The sequence below is a fragment of the Hyla sarda genome, chromosome 5 (assembly GCF_029499605.1).
Source record: "Hyla sarda isolate aHylSar1 chromosome 5, aHylSar1.hap1, whole genome shotgun sequence".
Classification (NCBI taxonomy): Eukaryota; Metazoa; Chordata; class Amphibia; order Anura; family Hylidae; genus Hyla; species Hyla sarda.
In genome coordinates, this window is record NC_079193.1 from 280,445,077 (window position 1) to 280,471,918 (window position 26,842).

At 42.5% G+C, this 26,842-nt stretch overlaps 1 protein-coding gene across 4 annotated transcripts in view; it reads right to left on the reverse strand.

The window, feature by feature from the left end:
* Nucleotides 1-26,842, reverse strand: part of NOL4 (nucleolar protein 4) — a 336,038-nt gene that overhangs the window by 224,989 nt on the left and 84,207 nt on the right. The window contains exon 1 of one of the 4 annotated variants that reach the window (XM_056521815.1): nucleotides 6,816-6,952. The exons of the other annotated variants lie outside the window; for them this stretch is intronic. Coding sequence (XP_056377790.1) covers nucleotides 6,816-6,818 — 3 coding nt within the window. The 5' untranslated portion in view covers nucleotides 6,819-6,952. Of the gene's footprint in view, nucleotides 1-6,815; nucleotides 6,953-26,842 lie in introns of those variants that run through there. 4 annotated transcript variants of the gene reach the window in all.

Genomic DNA, 26,842 nt, shown 5'->3' on the forward strand with positions numbered 1-26,842 from the left:
ACTAACTGTTTGACTTGTGGCAGGGAACAGAACAGAGACACCTAGTGGCCGTTTTTTCAATCACATTAAAAACATATAACGGCTGAGAATTTTAACAGCAAGTAAATAGCAAAGTGTCTTATAATTACATAAGCAACAATATATTAAAAGTTTAGTTTGGTGACAGTCTATATGGATTCTTACTCTAAGGTGGTGTTTCGCAACTACGGTGCTTCCAGCTATTGCAAAACTACAACCCCCAGCATGCCCGGACAGCCTTATACTAAGGAGCCTTATACCTTATGATTACACCTAGTACTTCTATAGAAGTATAGCTGAAATGGTTGGTTGGTTCTTGATGGTGTCATCAGTTGGGCAACATGATTCCATCATATCATTATATAGTAAGACTAGAAAATGGGTAATCCCATTATTTTCCTTATATTGAGTTAGAAAAAGGTAAAAAAATGTAAACCTCTATACCAGTGGTCCTCAACCTGCGGACCTCCAGATGTTGCAAAACTACAACTCTCAGCATGCCCGGACAGCCGTTGGCTGTCCGGGCATGCTGGGAGTTGTAGTTTTGGAACATCTGGAGGTCCGCAGGTTGAAGACCACTGCTCTATACAGTAGATTCCTAAAATCGTTAAACAGTTTCCAAAAAAGACAATCAGAATACATATTACTGCTCAAACTACTGTTCTGCGCCGATAATAAAACCACTTTCCTATTCTGTTAAAGGATACCTCTCATCAAAAAAACTTTTGATATATTGTAGATTAATGTATGCAGAATAACTTTACAATTGCATATTATTAAAAAATATGCTTCTTTCTATTTAATTTTCCACTTTGAAGAAATTACCACTAGGGGTCTCCCTACCAGTCCTGGCAGCAAGCATTTCAGACTCATGCTGGAGTCCGAAACACTACGAGCTGCCAGTCTGCTTTGTTCACAAAGGAGAACACTCAGAGCTGCCAGCCTGCTTTGTTCACAGCCTGTTTGGCTGTGAACAAAGCAGGCTGGCAGCTCTGAGTGTTTAGGACTCCAGCATGAGTCAGAAATGCTTGCTGACAGGACTGATCGGGAAAAATACAATAGAAAGAAGCATATTTTTCATTAACTTGCTACTGGAAAGTTATTCACCATTCATTAATCTAAAATATATCAAAAGTTTATTTGATGAGAGGTACCCTTTAAGAGGCGTGTAATAGATTTAGGGAATGTGACTTGTATCTTGATACAACTATATATCGATTGAAGTCTGGATAAAACAGCTCGCTCCGAAGACACTTTTCATTAAACTTTATCATCATGCTCCTGAAGCTTAATTCTATAGGTTCATCATGACTTTTCTCCTTACACATTCAGCCTGATAAATGTATCTCATGCTTCAGCAACACCTTAGAGGGTTCGTACAGCGATGTGAAATCCACTGGAACAGAATAACTGGCTGCTGATGTCTTGGTGCATGGACTTCAGTGCTTGTCACAGTAAAGTGAAAAGAGAGAATGAAATAAATAAAAGGGCAGGTGATTTATCATGCTCCAATACCAGTTCCTCAGCTCATTGACTTGTATGGCAGATGAGGACAGAAAGGCCACATTAAACCAATAACAGATATGATAAATTACCCACAAACACAGAGATAAATGAATGATATGTATGTGTATACTACAGTTGTACCTGCTCACAATACTACCCTGAAAGATGAAGAAGTGAATGAAGATACAGAATACATAGAAGTACATGAGACAATGCTTCTAGCCATCTAGTATGTACTCAATAACACAGATCAGCAAGTTTTCTAATGTGATGGTGTTCTACCCCCTCTTTGAGAAGTCCATCAGATCTTGAGAAGGATGAAGACGTCATCCTACCTCCTTCCCTTGGGGTGTGCCACTGTATATAAACCAATGCTTCTTCAAATTTTTTGGTACAGCTAGAGTTTTCCCAATGCGGAGCAAATTTACATGATTTACATTGATGGACATAAGCGCACAATCAATGCTACATATGATACAGATGTATTCTATGCTCTTTAAATGGGCACTTTCATTAAAGGAGATGTCCGGTGCAGACTTTTTCTATACCATCCTGTCCGGGCTACAAAAAAAGACAAAACAAACTGTCACTTACCTTCCTACGTTCCCCCGGAGCTCCGCAACAGCTGATCGGTCGGCCGGGCTATTTACTTCCTACTTCCCTTAGCCCAGGACGTCACACGGCGCTTCAGCCTATCACCAGCCGAGTCGGGACATCGCTGCGGCCCGTGATAGGCTGAAGTGCCATGTGACATACCAGGCTAAGGGAAGTAGTAAGTACATAGCCCGGCTGAAGGATCAACTGTTGCGGAGCTCCGGGGGAATGTAGGAAGGTAAGTGAACGTTTGTTTTGTCTTTTTTTGCAGGATGGAATAGAAAAAGTCTTCATCGGACATCTCCTTTACACATTATTTTTTATATTTGATTCCTTATGCCAAATAATTAACTTTTGAAATTGGCTTCCATAAAAAAAAAAAAAAGAAAAAAAAGAAAAACAACAACATGTTATGTTAGCTTTTCTGCTGTATACTTCTGGCCACCAGGATTCTCCCTTCTTTTGCTTGTAATGGCAGGAGACAAAACTCAGAAAGTGTTTCTCTGCACTGAGCTTGATTGACAGCTGCAAAAAGCCTCACTGAAAGATGCACAGACTAAAAGCTGCACAAACTGAAAGCTGCACAGAGCCTAACCGAAAGCTACTGCACAGAGCTTGAGGTCTTCTATTCATCACATCACTATGATTGCACTATGTGAACAATAAGAAAGGTATGATACACAGTTTTTTAAAGCTCTGACATTTTTTTTAAGTGGGAGGGGTGTTAGAGAACATAGCCTGCATAAGTTTAGAAAAGTTTATTGGGTGAGAGGAACTCTTTAAAGGAAATCTGTCACCAGTGTCACCTGCACTAACCTGTTGGTACCGACAGGTAGTGCAGGTGACACTGGTGATAACGGTACTTACCTTGTCCCGTTCCGTGGCAGGATCTCCTGTAATCTTGTCCATTAGCTTTGCTCCGGGCACCCGGCTTGGGGCATGGGCGGAGCTTAGTGACATCACCGCTGCTGCTCTCTGCTGGGTTCAGCTGTGAGAGAACAGCAGCAGTGATGTCAGTAAGCTCTGCCGGTGCCCCAAGCCTGGTGCCCGGATTACAGGACACCCTCGCCACAGAACAGGACAAGGTAAGTACTGTTGTCACTAGTGTCACCTGCACTAGCTGTTGGTACCGACAGGTTTGTGCAGGTGACACTGGTGACAGATTTCCTTTAAGCCATCTGAATTTTGTTCAATACAACCATTAAATATTCAGACAGTTAGTTCATTGTTCCTTTTCTCTGCCTGCACATACTAAACAGAACTAAACTGAACAATAGGGGGCATACACTGTTTATGAGAATAATTCCCATATGAGAATAAGGCTTCACACATATTAATTGTTAGACCGGGTTCACATTATGATTTATGCCTCAAAGGAACGGATATGTCAGCAGAATCTCACAATCGTCTTCCGAAGGATCTGTGCTTGGATCGGCACAGGCTCCATTCAATTCAATGATCCCAAACATAGTCACCTAGGGAGCCTCAGTCTCAAACTGACACATATGCTTTTTCACGAAATGTATATGCAGGATTATGTGTGTAATATCTGTGGTTATTACAGAACCATCAATGTGATTTATACTTTCATTTCTTTCCTGTACCATGCGAAAACCCAACACAGAATCCACAGAAATACAGATTCATTCCAAATGTGCACCATGAACTTCAATGGGGAAGTTAAAATCAACAATAAATTCATTGGCCTGGGTATACTAAAATGAAAACAACTGTCTGGTTTTGCCCATAGCAACCAATCACAACTCAGCTTTCATTATACCAGAGAAATTTGAGAAATGAAAGCTGAGGCCTGATTGGCTGCTTTGGGCAAAAAATAAGACAGTTTTGCCTCAGCGAATTTTAGTAAATCTGGGGCTTTGTGGATTTCGATGCTGCAGATCTGCCACACAATCTATAACTTTTTTCATTCTGTAAATTCTGCATCAAAATTCCAACAGGCAATCCATATCCAATCCTGAACGGTGTATAGTAAGGATGTATCAAAAAGAACATACTATTTTCTGATGTTGTGGTGGCCCAGCTCAGGCTGTACCAGCTGCTGCACCGAACTGGACTCGGGTGGCTGCAGTCCTATAAAACTTATTCTGCCCGGGAAAGGAGAAGGGACTCTTCCTCTAGTAAGTGTAGTGTGGTTCTGACCTTGGTCAGAGGAGCACATGGTGATCAGCAGCTCCTGTCACTACCTAAGGAATCTGCCACATGGTGAGCCCCCCATGTGTATTTACTATCATGTGCACCTCTTTATTTAAGTGACCATTTGCCAGTCCAATAAAAAGACCATTTTGCCCAGCAACGTCCCGCTGTAAACAAAAGGAAACATACGGTAGCAAGAGTTTGCATTAAAGGAATTTAATCTTGGCCTTCATTGCATATATCCACTGGGTGAAGTTCTGCCTATGCAGGGATGTGGAATTCCTATTGCCCGACGCCCAAGACATGCAGTTCCGGCGCCGGGCAGGTGAATTTTTCTGGCCCTTAGCATGGCTTCGGGCAAGCAGAGCCGGACCTGACAAGCACGGCGGCGCTCAGCAGTCTGTATGGCGGGGGCTCCCGACTCTTGCCCTCTCCATACTCTGCAGCCCCTGGCTGTTCTCAGTAGCCAGGGGTTGCCGCTAATAGCCAGCAAGCTGACAGCGGCGTCTAAAGGGACATGTGAATGCTCCCTGGTGGGCTAGTGGGGTGGATCGTCCCCCCGCAGCGTGATCACGATCGTGATCGGGGAGGGGGGGGGGTGTGGATGGAGGAGAGATCCACTATAGAGGTAGCCGGAGGGCTTAACTCTGTTCCCTGCTGTCCCGTGGCTCTGTCATTGATAGAGCCTAGTCCAGCCAGAATCTATCAATGGAGCGCAGAGCACACAGTTCAATGGAGTTCAATTGAACTCTAGTGATCTGTATGAGGAATCTAATGATTCCTCCTAAAAGTCTAATAAAGTGTAAAAAAATACAAAAAGTTTTAATAAAAGTTTTAGACACATTAACCCATTCCATGTTAAGAGTTCAAATCACCCCCTTTTCCTATATAAAAACATGTAAACATAATGATAAACATAAAAATAACAAAAACAAAAATAACAAACATAAACATATTTAGTATCGCTGCGTGCGTAATTGTACAAACTATTAAGATATAACATTATGTATCCCGTACGGTAAATGACGTAAATGTAAAAAAAAAATACCAAACCACAGAATTACAATTTTTATAATATCCCAGAAAAAAAAGAGTTAAAAAGCGATAAGAAAAAAAAACAGATGAATACCAAAATAGTACCGATACAAAAACAGATTATGGCGCAAAAAATTAGCCCTCATACAGCCTGGTATGAGAATTTTTTTTTTTTTAAAGCTACAGGGGTCAAAAGATGGCAATTACATTTTTTTTTTTTTAAATCCGAATTTTTTTAAAATTAGTAAAATATGATGGAAACTATACAAATCTGGTGTTGCTGTAATCAGGCCGGCCTAAAGTATCAAAATAACAGATTATCTTAACCTCAAGGTAAATGGCGTAGAAAAGAAAACCACCAAATTTGCTAAATTCTCTTTTATTATTTCAATTTCACTTCATCGAATATATATATATTTATTTTTTGTTCTGAGAATTTGTTATTGAAAAATGGCTATTATAGGGCGAGGAGGAAAAAAACGAGAGTGTAAAAGCGAAAATTGGCCCAGACAAGTGGATCGTCATGAGGGACAAGTAAATTTTGCTCAGTTTTAGTCCCGTGGACAAGTGTTTTTTTTAAATTAAATTTCCACACCCCTGCTATGGTTCTGATCCAGAGCCAGACTAAACATTCGGAAAACTTATGGACAGGCCAAAGGTGACATGTCGCAGCATCGTATGTATAGGAAAGTTAACATAGCTTCCTACAGTTCACCCAGATCTTTCCAGTTTGCCAAATTGTTTAGGATGTCCAACTAGTGCAATAGAACTACAAGGACCAGCATAAAGCCCGATATAACAGGGACTGTGACAAGTGACCATATTGTGTGGATTCCAAGTAACACGTGTACCAGCAAGGATTGCATTATATTGTACGGTTTCAAACAATTTCAAGTAAAATCTGCTGTTGTTTTCCAAACCCAAGGCCTTGAGTAAGGGGAGCAGCTTATTTGACAAATGGGGGAGATTTATCAAAACCCGTCCAGAGGAAAAGTTGCTGAGTTGCCCCTAGCAACCAATCAGATCGCTTCTTTCATTTTGCAGAGGCCTTGTTTAAAATGACAGAAGCGATCTGATTGGTTGCTATGGGCAACTCAGCAACTTTGATAAATCTCCCCCTTTGTGCATACACTCAGGGTTACACCACTCTGTGTCATGTGACATAACTGAAACTACTACTCCCATCATCAACCCACCCTCATACAAGGTCCCCAGGTGTACCACAATGTCATCTGTATATGTACTCTCTGTGTTGTAAAGTGTTGCAAAATATGATTGCGCTATATAAATATTATTATTACTGCCCTATAAACAGGAGTAGTTTAGCTGCTTATCGAAAGAAATTATGCTCAACATTTTATATGTAATAAAATACAGATTAAAGTACAATGGACATTTTAGAAAGAAGTAACCAATTAATTCCTACCTAGACGTCCTCACCCTTCTTCCCCTGCCTCCGAGCCTCATTAAAATCCCCTTCATATAAATTGTACATAAGAGCAACGTACCATGGCATCTGTTTGTTCAGGCAAACCTTACTTTCTAGTGATTAACCTTTTCACATCCATCTCCTCGATCATCTTTAGTTTCTATCTCGTCTTCAGGCGATCACATAGATGCATCATTATTTCATGTATTGGCGACATTAAGGTTATATATCCCAGAGGTGATGCTGCACATGCTGCACACAGGGGGAGGGTGTGATGGTGCACACGTTTAATGTGGAGGTGAAGGTGCACACTCCCCATTAGTATTCCAGCTTACAGTCTGATATTGGATATTATAATACTACTTAGAATGATAACCACACGATGATGGTCTTAGACCGCATGATGTTAAAGAGGAATCAATTATTGGACTGTTACTCTGGTGGTTTTCTTATATATGAGGCATTAACCATATACCTAGAGCAGGCAATGAACGGTCAGCACTCCGCTGCTGCCCTATAATCTTCTGTCTTTACTTGTCACATTATAAGAAGAGCCAAGCAGGAAATAATGGGGCAGCAGGTTGTGGTTTACAGAGGGCACAGCAGAAACAGCGGGGGTCAAGGTGCTAGTGCTGAGACAAGGAAGATACATGAAATGAGGGGATACATGCTTCAAAAGAAATGTCACTTCCTCAGTATAGCCACGTTCCCAAGCAACTACGGTATCACAGAGAATTCAGGAATGTTGCCTCCTGAGGAACTAAAAGTCTCAGCATCTACTAGTTCTACAACAGATGAAGAGGGAAGTTCCAGGGTACTCCGGTGGAAAATAATTTTTTCTTCTTAAAATTAACTGGTGCCAGAAAGTTAAACAGATTTGTAAATTACTTCTATTTCAAAATCTTAATCCTTCCAGTACTTATCAGCTGCTGTATGCTCCAGAGGAAGTTCTTTTCTTTTTACATTTATTTTCTGCCTGACCACAGTGATCTCTGCTGACACCTCTGTCTGTCTCAGGAACTGTCAAGAAACAAATCCCCATGGCAAACCTCTCCTGCTCTTGGCAGTTCCTGAGACAGACAGAGGTGTCAGCAGAGAGCACTGTGGTCAGACAGAAAAGAAATTTAAAAAGAAAATAACTTTCTGTGGAGAATACAGCAACTGGTAAATACTGGAATTGTTAATATTCTTAATAGAAGTTATTTACAAATCTGTTTAACTTTCTGGCACCAGTTAATTAAAAATAAAATAAATAAAAAGTTTTTCACCGGAGTACCCCTTTAACCACTTAGGGGCCAAGGGCGTATGCCCTGGTACCTAAGGACCAGGTGAGTACCTGTACGCCCGTGGGAATTCTGGTCCCACTGCTAGCCGGGCGGGGACCGGACCAGGATTCCTGCTGAAATCATTCAGAAGGCACCCCATGCAAACCCCTGGGGGGGTCCTGAGGGGATCTGCAGCGATTCCGGGTCATACGAATCTCAGGTGACCCGGAAAATAAGGGGGATCAGGGCTGTCCAAGACACCCCCGATCCCCCTGAAGGGATAGGAGTGAGGTGGCATGGGAACACGTTTGTTTACAAAGCCCCCATGGTGCCAGAACAGTGACCCCATTGTGGAGAATACACCCATCACGTAATGTAACAAGGGGTACAGTGAGCATTTATGCCCCACTGGTGTCTGACAGATTCTTGGAACAGTGGTCCGTGAAAATGAAAAATATAATTTTTTATTTGCACAGCCCACTGCACATGGCCCCCACCTTCTATTCCTAACAAATTCTCTCTCCAAAAGCTCAATGGCGCTCCTTCCATTCTGAGCATCGTAGTGTGCCCGCAGTGCACTTGACGTCCACACATGGGGTATTTCCATAATCAGAAGAAATGGGGTTACAAATTTTGGGGGGCATTTTCTCCTATTACCCCTTGTAAAAATTTAAGATTTGGGGAAAAAACAGCATTTTTGTGAAAAAAAAAGTTTTTTTCATTTACACATCCGACTTTAACGAAAAGTCGTCAAACACCAGTGGGGTGTTAAGGCTCCCTGTACCCCTTGTTACGTTCCTTGAAGGGGTGTAGTTTCCTAAATAGTATGCCATGTGGGGGATGTTTTGCTGTTCTGGCACCATAGGGTATTCCTAAATGTTACATGCCCCCCAAAAACCATCTCAGCAAAATTTGCTTTCCAAAAGCCAAATGTGACTTCTCTTCTGAGCATTGTAGTGTGCCCGCAGTGCATTTTACGTCCTATTCTCCGAAGGAATGGGGTTACAAATTTTGGGGGGCATTCTCTCCCATTACCCTTTGTAAAAATGGTAAATTTGGGGGAAAAACTGCAATTTTTTTTTCTTCATTTACACATCCGACTAACAAAAAGTCATCAAACACCTGTGGGGTGTTAAGGCTCACTGTACTCCTTGTTACGTTCCTTGAGGGGTGAAGTTTCCAAAATAGTATGCATTGTGTTTATTTTTTTATTGCTGTTCTGGCACCATAGGGGCTTTCTAAATGCGACATGCCCCCCAAAAACCATTTCAGCAAAATTCACTCTCCAAAATCCGATTGTCGCCCATTCCCTTCTGAGCCCTCTAGTGCACCCACAGATCACTTTACATCCACATGAGCTATTTCCTTATTTGAGAGAAATTGGTTTACAAATTTTGGGGGGGCTTTTTCTCCTATAACCTCTTGTAAAAGTTTAAAATTCAAAAACTGGGTCTACGAGAACATGTTTGTGTAAAAAATGCCGATTTTGAATTCTCTACTTCACTTTGCTGCTATTCCTGTGAAACACCTAAAGGGTTAAACTTTCTGAATGTCATTTTGAATACTTTGAGGGGTGAAGTTTCTATAATGTTTCTATTCCTTACAAGCAGAGAGCTTCAAAGTTAGAAAAATGCTAAATTTTCTAACTTTTCATGAAATTTTGGAATTTTTTACCAAGAAATTATGTATCGACGAAAATGTACTGCTATTAAAGTAGAATATTTCACAAAAAACTATCTCTGAATCAAATCATAAATAAAAGCATCCCAGAGTTATTAATGCTTAAAGTGACAGTGGTCAGATGTGCAAAAAATGCTCTGGTCCTTAAAGGGGTACTCTGGTGGAAAACTTTTGTTTTTTAAATCAACTGGTGCCAGAAAGTTAAACAGATTTGTAAATTACTTCTATTAAAAAATATTGATCCTTCCAGTACTTATTAGCTGCTGAATACTACAGAGGAAATTATTTTCTTTTTGGAACACAGTGCTCTCTGCAACATCATGACCACAGTGCTCTCTGCTGACATCTCTGTCCATATTAAGAACTGTCTAGAGTAGGAGAAAATCCCCATAGCAAACATATGCTTCTCTGGTCAATTCCTAAAATGGACAGAGATGTCAGCAGAGAGCGCTGTGCTCGTGATGTCAGCAGAGAGCACTGTGTTCCAAAAAGAAAAGAATTTCCTCTGTAGTATTCAGCAGCTAATAAGTACTGGAAGGATTAAGATTTTTAATAGAAGTAATTTACAAATCTGTTTAACTTTCTGGAACCAGTTGATTAAAGGGGTACTCCGCCCCCAGACATCTTATCCCCTATTCAAAGGATAGGGGATAAGATGTCAGTTCGCCGCGGTCCCGCTGCTGGGGAGCCCCGGGATTCCCGCTGCAGCACCGCGCTATCATTACAGCACAGAGCGAGTTCGCTCTGTGCGTAATGACGGGCGATACAGGGGACGGAGCAGCGTGACACCATGGCTCCGCCCCTCATGACATCACGGCCCATCCCCTTAATGCAAGTCTATGGCAGGGGGCGTGACGACCGCCACGCCCCCTCCCATAGACTTGTATTGAAAGGGGTGGGCCGTGACATCACGAGGGGCGGAGCCGTGATGTAACGATGCTCCAGCCCCTGTATTGCCCGTCATTACGTGCAGAGCGATCTCGCAGCGGGACCGCGGCGATCTGACATCTTGGATAGGGGATAAGATGTCTAGGGGCGGAGTAACCCTTTAAATAAAAAATAAAAAAGTTTTCCACTGGAGTACCCCTTTAAGGTGAAAATGGGCTTGGTCCTGAAGGGGTTAAGTCCCTGGTATGAATTATTAAGCAACCTGTATGAAACTGAAACTGACATAAACGATAATAAATGTGTGTATACATGAAGAGTGAGGCTTCGCACTTCAGTATATAAAAATGTCATGAATCTTTCAGTATTGCTTGCAGTTAGTGTCTAAGGCTTGCTGCTAAGTAAAAAAGATTAATGCTGACAGCGTTTATGAATTTATACACCAGGGGGCGCTGTTCACAAAATAAATTCACAGACTTGAACATCAAGTACAGTGCAGAATAGTTAAATAGCATCTAAAATGGGACATCTGATGTTTTAGTCTAAATGAACGTAGGGTATACTACTTTGGGTTAACCCTGCTGTTACAGAATTGTCTAATGCAGGGTTTCCCAACCAGTGTGCCTCCAGCTGTTGCAAAACTACAACTCCCAGCATGCCCGGACAGCCTTTGGCTGTCCGGGCATGCTGGGAATTGTAGTTTTGCAACAGCTGGAGGCACACTGGTTGGGAAACACTGGTCAAATGGTGTTGTAAGATACAAAATGGAATGTGGACATGTATACAGAACAGGGAGGTGTAAATACATGTCACCATTTCTGAGTACACTTCATACCTGGGCGATACTGCCTAATTTTAACTATTCAGTGACAGTGACAATCTTGTAGACTGCAGCTGTAATTCTATAGTAAAAATCACTCAGTGATGCTGCAAAACGTTACAATGTAGCCCTCATGTAGACAAGTCATTATTACTGTCGGGCTATACACACAATGGAAAACAAGTTTTTAGTCTAATTTAACCCAAATTTTTTTTTTTTTTTTATATATAAGTGGAGGTATGGTATTTTTTTTATTTTTTATTTTATTTTTTTAAACTTGCTAGAAAATTGTGTAAGGTCTCAGTCTGTTCCTTTTCTTATGGAAGAGAGAATAAAGCTGGCCATACACATGTGACAGCTGTCGGCCAAACATTCATTCGGCTGACAGCTGCCTCTCCCAATCCCTCCATAGAAGCAAAGGTTCAGCTTGGCCGAGCATTTACGGGTTCTGAATGGAGACGGGTAAGATACCTCTGACATTTAAATCCAACATGCCTGACCCTTCTCTTCCCTGTCAGGTGAGAGTCAGAAGGCCCCATACCCATTAAACTGTCAGCCGCACCTGCAGAAATCAGTGGGTTTGGTTACCTTTTTTTAATGTGTATGAGGGTCTTAAAGCATTTTTGTCATTTAATTAAACTTTTGACATGTTGCGCAGACATGTCAAAAGCTTAGATCAGGAGTAACTGGAGGAAAAGAACCCTTGTAGAATGGCGCAGCGGACTCCCAGGTAAGTATGCAAATGGACCCGGTAATGGTACAAAGGTTCTAATCAGACATGTTTGTACGTGCAAGAATATAAAAAAACAGGAGATGACGCGTTTTGGGAGGAGCCCTCCCTTCCTCAGATCAGAATCTCTCTGATCTGAGGAAGGGAGAGCTCCCCCCGAAACATGTCTTCCCCTGATTTTTTTATTTTCTTGCACGAATAAACGGTTCTGCAGAGAACCTTTGTACCATTGCATCCTTAGCGCCATTCTACAAGGATTCTTTTCCTCCAGTTAGGGTGGGTTCACACCACGCTTTTCAATTACGTTTCCCGTATACGTTTTCATTATTGAAAACGTACGAAACCGTATTGAAAACCTTATACATAAACGAATAATTGAAAACCGTATGCACCCAGATGCATCCTGTTGCGTACGGTTTGCTTGCAATACGGTTTTCTCCCGTACTCAAAACCGTAGTTGACCACGGTTATGTCTCCAGTTTAAAAACCGTTCTACAACCGCATAAGTTTTTTTTTAACATGGACGTCAATGGGAAACGCCAATGTATACGGTTCCATACGGGAAACCGTATACGGTTTTTACTTTGCACATGCGCATTTGCATCCTTAAGTCCCCACAAAACACTCCTCCCATTAAAAATGGACAAAAATGTGAAAAACGTATGTTTTTTTTTTTTTTTTAATAAAAACAGACGGAACTGTATGCACTTTTAAAAACAGTATACGGTTTAAAAAAGCATACGGTTTACTTTTTCCCATACTGTTCCCTCCCTTTTTTTCCCCATACGGTTTTCTATAGAAAAATGGAATGAAAACAGTATGGCAAAAACGTGATGTGAACCCAGCCTTACTCCTTATCTTCGCACGAGGATAGCAGTGTTGTCTACTTCTGCAACCCAGAAGGTAGCAGCAACTCTGGATCTTTAGTACCCCCATTATCACTGGGGCGAAAGGATATATTATTTTTCTTTAAGGTGAGCGGCCATCTATATGGGCTTTGGGTCAGCCAATGGACCCGTCTGCTCCTGAGGGTAATACACGAGGCACTGGTATCGGTCATTCTTTTTCTTTTTCTGACCGAAAAGCTTAGATCGGTAGGGGTCGTAGTGGTAAGACCCCCTCTAATTGTTAGATTTAGCTAGGAGAAGCACGAAGCAGTGCCTGCCACTCCATGGCTCATTGCTCAGTCTGACTGCAGAAGACGTGCCACAGTATAGTCTATGGAGCCCATCTTCTATATTGAGCATTGAGTCAGGAAGTGGAGAACTCTCTGGCTATATGTAATGGTAGGGGAGGGTCTCCACACTGAGATGAGGCTCTGTCCAATCTAAACTTTTGGCTGAAAAAGAACAAAAGGAGGATGCTCTCCGTGGTGTAAAACCTTAGGTATAGTGGAAGATGCTAATGTGAACTGCGCTTACCAGAGGTGGTTGTACTGCTGACCAAGTACAACAATGGGATAGTGTGTGACAAAATCACGGTCTCTGCAGCCACTCCACGTTCCGGGGTGAGATATGACAGACAAGATTCCTCCAAAACTTAAACGGGATACATCAGGCGCTGAGACCAGGTTAAAGGTAGGTGAGGTTTATTCAACCACAATACAACGCGTTTCATGGACTAGCATGCCTGAGGAAGCGGCTAGTCTGTGAAACATGTTGCATTGTGCTTAAATAAACCTCACCTACCTTTAACCTGGTCTCAGTGCCTGATGTATCCCATTTAAGTTTTGGAGGAATCTTGTCAATCTAAGCTTTTGCCGCATCTGTGCGACATGTCATAAGTTTAATTTAATGACAGTGGCGCTTTAAGACCCCTATGTACCAGTAGCATACAGGTAAACATAATGTGAGAAAAGTATACTACAAGGTGATTGTAGGCAAATGTCAGATCCTAAGCTCTATGCTTCTGATGACAAAGGTGGGATAGATGGGGTTTGTTGCCTGATATGCGACAATCCATGTAAGTATATATTATTTTATGACATTTGCCTACAATCACCTTGTAGCATACCTTTTCCCAGATGTTTAATGTTCACCTGTATGCTACTGGTACATAGGGGTCTTAGAGCGTCACATCATTCAATTAAACTTATGACAGATGCGTCAAAAGTTTAGATTGGACAGAGCCCCATCTCAGTGTGGAGACCCTCTCCTACCATTACATATAGCCAGAGAGTACTCCACTTCCTGACTCAATATTATTTTATTATTGATGTTACTATTATTATTACTGACTGCCAATTGAAGCTTACTTAGCCTATGTTCACTCATCCTCTTTTTTCTATTTGTTGTGTTCTTTGTTGTGTTCAGACACTGTATTATTTAAAGGCTGTTTTTAATTTATTTATTTTTTGCAGGTAAAAGATGTTATTATGACCTTAGAGTGGTAGAGTATGAATATTGACATCCCTGGGAATGACATAACTCACAATTGACTAAATTTATGTCCGACAACATATGATGTCATATGGTAAGCAGAGTAAGATGTTTGTCGCAACACATTAATGTCTGCAGGTGTGCCATAGGACTGCTGGTCACTGTTCTTAAGTTGCCACAGCCCAGTCACTTTAAGTCAGTGAGCAGCGGTGGCTGCCAAGACTTCTGACATGAGTCGCCCCTGACATCACACTTGAGGAGCGGAGCAGGAGGACAACACTCATCAGGAGACGTCAGATGACAGAAAAGCTTAGATCGGTAGGGGTCATAGTGGTAAGACCCCCTCTGTTAGATTTAGCTAGGAGAAGCACGAAGCAGTGCCTGCCACTCCATGGCTCATTGCTCAGTCTGACTGCAGAAGACGTGCCGCAGTATAGTCTATGGAGCCCATCTTCTATATTGAGCATTGAGTCAGGAAGTGCTGGTCTGCCTGCACCCGGGCCTGTCATGGAGCAGGACGAAGAGACACCGGAGGTTCTGAGGCCAGGTGTGTGATCAATAAATGGAGGGGGGTAATAAAATGGCACATGGGGTGATATAATGGCACAGGGCACATATGTAATGCAGATACTTAAAAGGGTACTCAGGTGGAAAACTATTTTTTTCTTTTTTTAAATCAACTGGTGCCAGAAAGTTTTGTAAATTACTTCTATTTAAAAAATCTTAATCCTTCCAGTACTTATCAGCTGCTGTATGTTCCATAGGAAGTTCAGTTCTTTGTTGTTGTTCTTTTCAGTTTGACCACAGTGCTCTCTGCTGACACCTCTGTCCATGTCAGGAACTGTCCAGAGCTGGAGCAAATCCCCATAGCAAACCTATCCTGCTCTGGACAGTTCCTGACATGGACAGAGGTGTCAGCAGAGAGCACTGTGGTCAGACTGAAAAGAACAATAAAGAACTTAACATCCTCTGGAACATACAGCGGCTGATAAGTACTGGAAGGATTGAGAGTTTTTAATAGAAGTAATTTACCAATCTGTTTACCTTTCTGGCACCAGTTGATTTGAAAAAATAATAATAATAATAATGTTTTCCACCGGAGTACCCCTTTAATATAATATATATGTAGTCTACTATTGAGCTCTCTTCCTGTTGGTCTTCTTCCCAGGGCAATGCTGTTCCAAAAGCATGTCATAAACATGATAAGTTTGGAAAGCTCTGCTATCAGGACTACAGTCATAACGCCATCTTTGTTGATTTAGGCCTTGTCCCATTGACTACCCACATTTCATTACACTGCACATTTTGTAGACTTTTTAAACCATCCATAGAACAGCACTGTAAGTGTCACTGCTCAAGGTAAAGGTGCAGGAAGTCAAATAAGAAACATATATCCCATGGCATACATTGCTGATAGCATAGCGCACCACAGAAACAGATTGCAAGCCACCATGTTGGCGCCAGTTACCTCTGTATGGTGGAATAGGAAGAAAGTCAATTCCACCAATGTTTTTAAACACTTTAAACTTTACCATGCAACATACAGAGCTTTCTTCTGGACACCAATACTACAGTGATCCCTCAACTTACAATGGCCTCAACATACAATAGTTTCAACATACAATGGTCTTTTCTGGACCATTGTAAGTTGAAACCAGACTCAACATACAATGTTATGGACAGTCCAGATCTGTGAAACGTGTCAATGAACTGACCAATCAGAATGGGCATTCACTGGTAAAACTCCTGTATTACTGAAGCGTATGCACTGACTGGTGTCTGGTAGCGCCCCCTACAGTACAGGGAGGTATTACATGTTCTGTACTACTCTTTGGGCCAGGATTAGCTGCTCCTTTGGACACCAGGTGAGGGCGGCTCCATGTTACTTTTTTAGGACGCTGCGTGCACTGTACAGGACCCCAAAGAAGCTCCTGTCCTCTACATAGATCAGTGCTTCCCAAGCAGGGTGCCCCCAGCTGTTGCAAAACTACAACTCCCAGCATGCCCGGACAGCCTTTGGCTGTCTGGGCATGCTGGGAGTTGTAGTTTTGCAACAGCTGGAGGCTCCCTGCTTGGGAAACACTGACATAGACAGTGATTTACAGCTCCCAGCAGATCTTTCTTACTTTTATATGTGAGGATTTGTTTTATCTGTATTAGTTATCTACTTATTTTTCTTTAGTTCTCACTTTTTCCTATTTTTGGATGACATTTTGGTGCCTTTAGAGCCAATTACCAGGTTTCCATAGAGTTCTGGTCTCAACATACAATGGTTTCAACTTACAATGGTCATCCCAGAACCAATTAATATTGTAACTTGAGGGACCACTGTATTTCTAAATTTGTTTTTTCATGACTTTGTTCTTTTGTGGGGTGATATGTAGTTTATACTGGTACCAATATGGGGTACTTACAACTTTTTATTGCTTATATTACAGTATGGCTCATTACAGGCACGGTAATAATAATTATGTGCACATTTTTTAACATAATAAATTATGTTTTTTTATGGGGGAAAAGTGTTTTTTTTTTCCTATTAGGTCCTGCCTCTGACATACAAAGTTGGGTATACAAAGATGGCAGACACAGGGGGACTTCATTTGACCTCTGGCTCATGACAACCCATCAGCATCCTAAAATCATGATGTGAGGAAGCCAAAAAGGGTGACAGTCCCTCTGTTTAACCCCTTATATGCTGTGGTTCCTAGTGACTGCAGCATCTTTGGGGGTAAACAACTTGGATCAGAGTTATATCCAATGATGTCCACTGCAGAAGGGCATGTATGTTACCACTGATGCCCACTGTGGATGGCATAGGCTCAGCCCATCACTCTGCCAATAATGGACAGCAGTTTAAGGGAAGAGCCACCAGCTGTTTACAATGCAGGATAGGAAGGGGTTAAAAAGGTAAAAAAAATATATATGTTTGAGTTTGTGGAATAGACTTTTCTCCCAATGATAACCCATAATCAAATGTTTTTGTTTGTCGTCACATTAATGTGCCAGGGTTGCCTATTGATTTGTCAAGTTCTCTTGTGTTTGAATGGGGTGACAAAGTTAAAGGGGTACGTCGCCCCTATACATCTTATCCCCTATCCAAAGGATAGGGGATAAGATGTCTGATCACAGGGGTCCCACCACTGGGTACCCCCGCGATCTTGGCTGCGGCACCCCAGACATCCAATGCACCGAGTGAACTTCACTCCGTGCCGGATGACTGGCGATGGGGAGCGGAGGCTCTTGACCGTGACGCCCCCTCCCATAGACTTGCATTGAGGGCGTGTGGCCGTGACATCACGAGCCTCCGGCCCTGCACCCGATGCTCTTAACAAATGCCGGGTGCAGCAGGGAGATCGTGGGGGTCCCAAAGGATAGGGGATAAGATGTCTAGGGGCAGAGTACCCCTTTAAGAACTAAGATGTTATAGAAAATAGAGGTGCATTTCTACAAGATATAGTAGAGAATTTGAGATTGTCCAGTATAAAGTCATATAACATGCAATGTTCATGGTTTGTCTGCACATTTGTTCAATATATGTTTTAATATGGTCCTTCCTACATTACAATTCAAACACTTCTAGGAGAATTGAACAAGTTACAAAAACTTAGCTAATAAAATCATTTGTTGAGGGCATAACTACCACTTGTGCCTCTGTCTTCCTTTAAGAACTATCATCTCTTGCACTAGACCTGACATGCTGTGTTAATGCCACTTAATAGTCATCCTTTGTGCGTCCTGAAGAAGGGGTTATCTGGAGAAGTAGAGATATGCTCTTGGTTTAGGTTTCCTTCCTCTGGCTCAGCTTGTTTTAGTTGTGATCCTTTTCACCGCATGTTAAATGATTTAGTGATCCTATTTCATCCCCGGAGACAGGTCGCTTCTTTCTTCCTTTAATTAATAAATTAGCCGGCAAAATGCAGTATCTCCAACCATTGAGGTGACCTATCAAAGTGAGGTCCAATGCCAATAAGAATATTTCACCTGACACCACTGATCTTAGATCATAATATCAGACTATACTTATATATGTGGCTCAATGTGAAGATCGGATTACAATTTGTTCCTAAGAAACCAGAAACATAAATCATTTGGAACATACAATATACAGTGCCACTTCCCCAAAAGACCACCTCTTTGAGAAGACCATCCGCGTACCCAGACTAGATTTTCTGGGACAGATTTTTAGTTTCACATTTATGACGTATTCTATGAGAAGACCCCCCCGGACGGATGTGGTGGTCTTTTCAATGGTCGTCTCACAGAGGTTTCACTATAGTAGATAAGGGTACAACACTCTGTTTTTTCAGAGCTCCATTCCTTTGTTCTCTCACACACACATACAGCTTGACTGCCTCCTTGTGTCTGGATGATCTACACGCAACTTCTATCACGGTTAGTAGGAGCCATATAGAACAAGGATGGATTTCAGCATTCAGTAAAAAATTTGCCGGTTATAAACTGTTCACACCATGTTTTTGCATCTTGTTGAAAGGTACTGTTTTGTTTTTCAAGATTAGAGAAAAGTTCCTTTAACACGGAATGCAACTGGACACCTATTCTGTTGCCATTGGTTTCTCTGTCACAATAACAGGATCAATCTGACTCTCAGGGCTTATTACAGAGCCGCCGCGCTGCCTTATATGTGCTTTTAACCTACATAACTGCTGTGTGCATATATTGGGAGGGTATCTAGCCTGTAAGAATTAATGGCCTATCCTTCTAATGGGGCATCAATATCAGATCAGCTCCAGTCCGATTACAGGCACCCGCCATGCAGCAGTTTGAAAGGGTCACAACCTCTTTAATGTTTACTTTGCTTTTATCCTTGTATCATTGTACTAGTTGTAGTTGCAGTGCAGAGTACCGCAGTGTTGTCCCATTCAAGTGAACGGGACACAGAGGCAGTACAATACCTGGCATACCTGGCAGCAGACCAATGGGGATGCCAATCTAATAAGTGGGAAGAGGAAGTGGAAAAAATAGAACCGTTTGGTGGGCGCTGATCGCAGAGTCCATAGATATCAAACACGATGGTGTCAGGAAAAAGTGCCAGGAGGCACTATGTTTATTAACAAGCTTCCAATAACGCGTTTCGGAGGATAACCTCCTTCTTCAGATTGGCATGGTATGTGTCCACCGCGATCAGCGTCCACCGAGAGGTTCTATTTTTTCCACTTCCTCTTCTTATCTATATGGGAGAAGATCTGATCCTCTCCGTTTGGACCTGGGCTTTGCAGTTCGCCTCATCTTCACCATCAATACCCCAAAAGGGGTGATATGCCTATTTTATCTTCTATCTGGTGAGCGCTTTTTTTTAAAGAGACCTCGCTCCCTCTGTCCCTATTGGGACTTTGTTGTCTGGGATAATACACGAGGCACTGTCCTCTCTCTTTTTCTCCTTTTCTATAGAATCTAATAGGAGGATAGGCAACCATTGAAATGGTTGAGTCTGGTACTACCCCTGCCCCCTTTCATTAATACCTCTTTAATGGGAAGTCTCTCTGGAGATTATAGTGCAGTGTAAGGACAAGGCACATGCATACGAGCTTTACTAATCATCATGTTGCAAGGATTTTACAATAATGTTCATGCATTGGATCTTACCATGTCTAGAATACTGGATATGTTACATAAAGGACCCTAATTCTTCAAATGAACAACTTTTTACAAACAAACATGCAACATACTATCCTAACATACTATAAACACTAGGAAATGATCAGACCCATGATGTATATATTGCAGATCTGGCTTTTATTTATTTACACTTATATTTAGGACATGTAATCACTCAAGTATTTGGGCCTTCTTGAATGAAGTATACATAACATTATGTAAAGCTGAGAAGACATTGATCGTGTACAGTACAATTATACATTATATGTGCGGATAGCACTATACAGTGACTGACAGCTAAATAGATACTGTATTTTTCCTCATATAAGACGCTTCGGCATATAAGACGCACCCAATTTTAAAAGATGAAAATCTAGAAAAAAAAAAAGATTCGGAACCAAATACAATGTAAAGTATAGGACGTGATCTTCAACCTGCAGACCTCCAGATGTTGCAAAACTACAACTCCCAGCATGCCCAGACAGCCAACGGCTGTCCGGGCATGCTGGGAGTTGTAGTTTTGCAATATCTGGAGGTCCGCATGTTGAAGATCACTGGTATAGGAGGTAATACTCACGTATCCCCGCCGCTCCGTCACCGCTCGTCACCGCTGCCCTGGATGTCTCCCTCCATCGCTGTTGCCGCGTCCCCGTCGCTCCGGAACGTCTCTGCTGCCCGGTATCCTCACTCTCTGTAGCCGCCATCACGTCGCTACGCACGCCGCTCCTATTGGAAGACGGGACGGCATGCGCGATGACGACGAAGGAGAGAGCCGGCCTTGCAGGGGATCCCGGCACGGAGCAGACACCGAGGAGGCAGGTAAGGTCCCTCCCGGTGTCCTGTAAGCTGTTCGGGATGCCGCGATTTCACGATCGTGGTCCCGGACAGCCCGACTGAGCAACCGGGTTAGTGTCACTTTCGTTTCAGACGCAGCGGTCAGCTTTGATCGCCGCGTCTGAAGGGTTAATACAGGGCATCACAGCGATCGGTGATGTCCTGTATTAGCCGCGGGTCCCGGCCATTGATGGCCGCAGGGACCGCCACGATAGGACAGGGTTTTAATGTGTATTTGCCGTATAAGACGCACCAACTCCCCCCCCCCCTTATACCGCGAAAAATACGATTGATACAGTAGACATTTAATGTAGGAAAGCACATCCGCAAAATATAAACAAGGATTCAGGTACAAGCAGGTGACTTGAGCCTTGTCATGGGTTTTCTGGTTCAGCTGAGCCACAAAAGAGGGTTCACAACAACTCTCCAGCCGATTGAGTATAAAAAAGGGCGTTTATTGCATCAAATGTGAACAAGGTAAGGTTTTAGTTTCCTCTCAGTAAAGTTTCTAGGAGAGAACCAAAATGTTGCCTTGTTCACATTACACAATAAACATACTTTTTTGATAGTCTGCTAAAGATCTGCATTAAACCTTTTTTTTAAATAGATAGATAGAGACATGTGTGCAAAGGATAGTCACTTTGACAAGTTTGTTACTTCAATACAAATGCCATCTATAGGTCCTAAGAGCACCCAGATCAGGACAGCCCCCTCTACACAGCCACATCCATAATGCCACAGATATACAACACTATCTCCTCTATACAAAGCATCAGTAATAGACTCTTTCATATGCCTTGGGAAAGGAGAAGCAACAATGATGCTCTTGTTTTCATATCTCGTCTTTATATCTCGACCTCATATCCTGATTTTATATCTGATCTCATACCCCATCCTCATATCCCGACCTCCTATCCTATCTTCATACCCCATATACCATCCTCATATCCCGTCCTTACATCCTATCCTCAGGTGAGGCTGAGCTGAGATGAAGAGATTGTAGGCAGAAAATAGTAGGGGGCATGGCTTGCAAGCCAGACCAACACATTCACCCGGATATGTGGAGCTTTTAAACTAAGGTGGGCTGAGCTGTGATGAAAAGATTTTGGTTGAAGGATCTGTGGTGATGTATTGGGTAAAAATTGTGTTTTCAGCCATGAGCTGAAACAAAAAAAAAAAATGGTCAAAATGGAAGGGGCGTGTCTTGCAACCTGGACTGACAGGAGGTTATGGAGCTTATGGAGTAAGGTACCTGAAGTCCCATCCAATGGGGGTGGATAAAAGTTAAATCACCTATCCTATATTTTAGATGACATCTAAATAACATATAAGTTTCATTGAAATATCTTGTCGTTGCAAGTGATGCTGGAACATAAACACATACACATTGAGTTTTAGATATATATATATATATATATATATATATATATATATTGTAGGGAACAGCTCACACGGTGGGGTCGGCAATGACAGTATTCACACAGGCAGCAGGTTTCAAATGTCCAAGAGGATGTTTATTTAAATTAATTTTAGGCACAAAGCACAGTGCAAACAAAACAACAAAACCTAAGCCTGTCCGGCTCTAACTAAACATCAGGATACCTCACTATCCGCCTGTAGGCCTAATGTCTGTCCCCAAGCAAACGCACACAAATGTCCATAGAGGAAGATTCAGACCTGGCAGGTTTTAGCTGCAACTATGGCTGTTTTCTCCTCTGTCTCTCCAGCAATCAGCAGCACCCCAACCTCACCTGAGGACACCTTGAAATAGGGAAACCCATAGTGGACTAGGGGTGTGGACTGGAGCACTCCTACATCCAACCTGTCCTCCAGTCCAGGAAACCCAGCCCATGAAACTTAAAGGGATTATCCAGCATAAGGTGATTTTAGTATGTACCTGGCAGGCAGTAACGGACATGCTTAGGAAGGATCTGCGCTTGTCTTGCGGCTAAATGGCTATGTTGTGAGATTACCATAATACTGTGGCTAGCTGTTTGTGAACTTGTATTTCCTGTTTGACTTTTCTTTTTTAGACTACAAATCCCACAATTCTATTTTCCTCCTTCCCACTCATCAGCTAACCCACCCATTGAAACATAAATGAGCTGCAGACCTGTGGTTTTCAATCAGGGTGCCTCCAGCTGTTGCATTAGTTGCAGATTGATCCCTCCACCCATTGAAGCAGACAGGCTCCCTGACTAGTGAGGTCAGGTCTCGGCCGCATTGCAAGCTGGGAAAAATCTGAGACAACAGTCATTTTGTATGCTGGTAAAAATAAATAGTGGGGGGGAAATCACAGAAGAATTGTGAGAAAACCATCACACACAGGTACAGACACTATATTATGAACTACACTAACTTCACAGCCCCTGTTGCATAGTCAAATAAAAATAAAAATCCCAGAATACCCCTTTAAACAAAAGAGGCCTAGCAGACTAGCTCTGCTAAAGCAGAATATATCCTTCTGGATTTCCTTTATCATGCCTGGCTGGGAAAACCAGGCGAAATATACACCCCGTCCACCACTTTCCCGTACACTTTACCACAATATATATACAGTTTATTATTATCATTAAGAATAATTACACTTTATATGACATAACATTAACCTTTCGTTCCTGATCTGCATCAGTCTCTTTCCCTATCCTATATTTTAGTTGACATATAAATAACATATAAGTTTCATTGAAATATCTCCAGACGTTTGCAAGTGATGCTGGAACATACACACATACACATTGAGTTTTATATATATATATATATATATATATTATTATTATTATTATTAAGAATAATTGCACATTATATGACATAACATTAACCTTGCGTTCCTGATCTGCATCAGTCTATTTCCCATGCGCGCACCATATCATGTAGCCGCCTTCCTTACGCTACAAGTAGTAGACTCATACCTGCTGGAGTACGGCATGTTTTATTAATACAGAAGGAGATTTCAGTGTAATTCGGAATCATCTCATGCAGCTATTTCTTAAGACAACTGCTCCCCTTACTGACCAAACAAGTAACTAAAAGTCAGATGCAGCTGGAATTGTAATACGAGGCATGTCAAAAACAGTGGTATAGTAAGACGATGCGCTCCTCCCGCAGATCCACTTCCCTTGCCCTTCATTTCCACATGGTGGCACCTGGTGGGGCACTCTACACTTTTTAAAGGAGACCGTGACTAAATCTATAATAATGTAATAATTGAGCTCGAGACGTGTTAATATGGAATGCATCAATCAATGTGTCTACGGGGACAAAACCAACCAGCTTGGCTTGTGGCTAGCTCAGCATACCCGACTGAGGGGTACATCGTCATGTCTTTCCTAACATCCTGTTTTCCTCTATTCACTAATTCTTCTGTGACATAACAAGCTCCTAATAACACAGAAAAAAAGCAGAGCTGAACAGGGCAGCAGATGTCAGAGCACAAAGGGCTTCAGCTAGATTGTGTGCAGGGGGGTGCAGTGCACCTGCCACAAATCCTTGTCTGAAATATGAATGCGGAATGTGTCCTTGTTAACCCGTTCACCTCTGGGACGGCCCGCGATGAATCGCAAGCGTCGATACCTTCTTCTTGGCCGTCATTTACATATTTTAATGACTGCTGCTCCAATAAAAAATTAAATAAAAAAACACCTAGCTTTGAGGAGAAAAAAATAAAAATAAAAGTAACACTAAGATGTTCATGTCTTAAGACCAGGTTCGTGCGGAATGAAATTGCGCTTATAGTGATAACTGCTCCATAGACGGTTTTGTCAAGAGAATGAGCAAGATCATTCTTTCGGCGGCGGATCGTACGCCGCTCGAAGTTCCGTAGTGTGCACTGTTCGGCGGAAAGGAATTGCGGCCAATGGATTTTCTGCTTTTCATTCATTTGGTCAGACACCGGAATGAGAATATCCGAGGCGGAAACTCCATTGGGTGCACGGTGCAGCAGAATCCCTTTGCGAACAATAGGAATCTGCTGCAACAGAATTTCCGAGCTGAGTTTTTCCGCCAGATTCTGTCGTGTGAACATCGTCTAAGATGGTATGTCCCAATCAGGTATTGCAAAACTACAACTCTCAGCATGCCCGGACAGCCTTCGGCTGTCCGGGCATGCTGAGAGTTGTAGTTTTGCAACAACTAGAGGCACCCTCATTGGGAAACAAGGTCTTATGAAATAAGGGGAAATATTTTGCGTCAACTATTTTTTTTTTTTAGAATTACCTCCCCCCCCCTGCTCTGGGAGAGAAGCCGTAGCATAGTGCACCCAACATTTCCAAACCTAAGCAGCTAACATGTAAAGTTGCCTCAATTCAGCGAAATCCTTTTGGCTATAGGAAACTATTCTCATTCCGGGTGAACGGGGCTGTCCTGAGAAAAGGAAGACAAATAAGAGTCCTCTCCATGTCGTCTCTCTGGCCGCACGGATAACAGATCCCGATGATAAATCTCCTTCTCCGCCGCTGCCTTCGCGACGCGGATCTACTGTCAGCCCAGGAGAAGGCTGGAGCGATGTTTTGTTCAGACATGTTTACTGAGAGCAGAAAGCCGCCCCGACACAAATGAAATAAACTTTTTTTTTTTCTCTCTCTTTCTCTAATTGAAATGATTTATCATGCAGGATGCGGCAGCTGCTGTGGGGCTAGGTCGTGTCACTTATTTCAGTCACCAAGTGAATAAGACAGCGAGCGGTTCTCAGGTTGCCCATACAGGTGCCGCACAGACAGGCCGTCTCCATGGGAACGCATGGGGCCTGAATGCACCAAGGACGGGAGTGTAGGAGGAGGACCTTGTATAGCCTCCCTCATCCCTCTCCCCCCCCCCCCTCCCTTCACTCCTTCACTGTGAGCAACCAACCCTAGAATCCACCAATCGATAGCAGCTCCTGGGGTGGGCCTGGGACACTAGGATTAAGCAGGCTTTTTTTCTTCTTCTTTAAAGCCAACAGCTGGGATACAGTGATAAAAGAAAGGGAGCCACATAAGTAGTGAGCTACTTCCTTTCAGTTACCGACCCCTTTTCAGATAGAAGGCTCTATATATATATATATATATATATAATGTCTGTGGCCTAACGTGCCTGTGTCATTGGGAATGCAGCAGGAAGCAGGCGCGGGGAGTGTCTTCTTGTGCACTTGCTGTGGTCGGTGTTGGTGCTGGGTTAGGAGTCTATTTTTTTTTCCCTCTCTCCTCTCATCTCCCTGCTGCCGCCTTCTCCTGTCCTGGAGGTATTTCAGTGTTGCCATAGAAACCTGGGCAGGCAGCTCTCCCTCCTTCTGCTCCCTCTCTAGTGCCCTGCGTGCCAGGCCGGGCCCAGAATCATTGAATGCAGAAGATGTAATGAAACTGTGACAGTCCTGCTATCCTAGGAGCCTGAGTCGACAGGTCACATGGAAGAAGAAGAAGTCTCTACCCGGTAGACCCAACATGCCTTATGCATCAGATGGGATATTTACAACTAATCTAAGACTTTTTCACATGTAACCTCAAAACAAAAACAAAAAAAGAGAACAAGCAATTGAATCCTGAATCACATATTAAATACATGCAATTTGTAGGAACACCGGAGGGTCAGAGCACCCAATGTTTTATATCTCATGATGCCCTTCATTGCTTCCTCGCTTACAATTGACAGATTTGACAGGTTGGCGGGATTTAATCATGTGAATTTTGCTTTCATTATTAAATCTCCAGCTAGACAGACGCTTGCGCTCTCCAAGGGGTAATTACGGGATCTCGAAAGGAACAGAAAAACAAAACAAAAGGGATGTTTCAATCTTTTAATAATCTGAATCCTGATAATGATTAGGCATACCGAGAAAATGACCACAGCAGCTAAGGTAAAATAAGACGGCTAGATGTAGTCCTATCCATATCATCTCGCTACTAAGAGAGTGTCCCAGCTGGC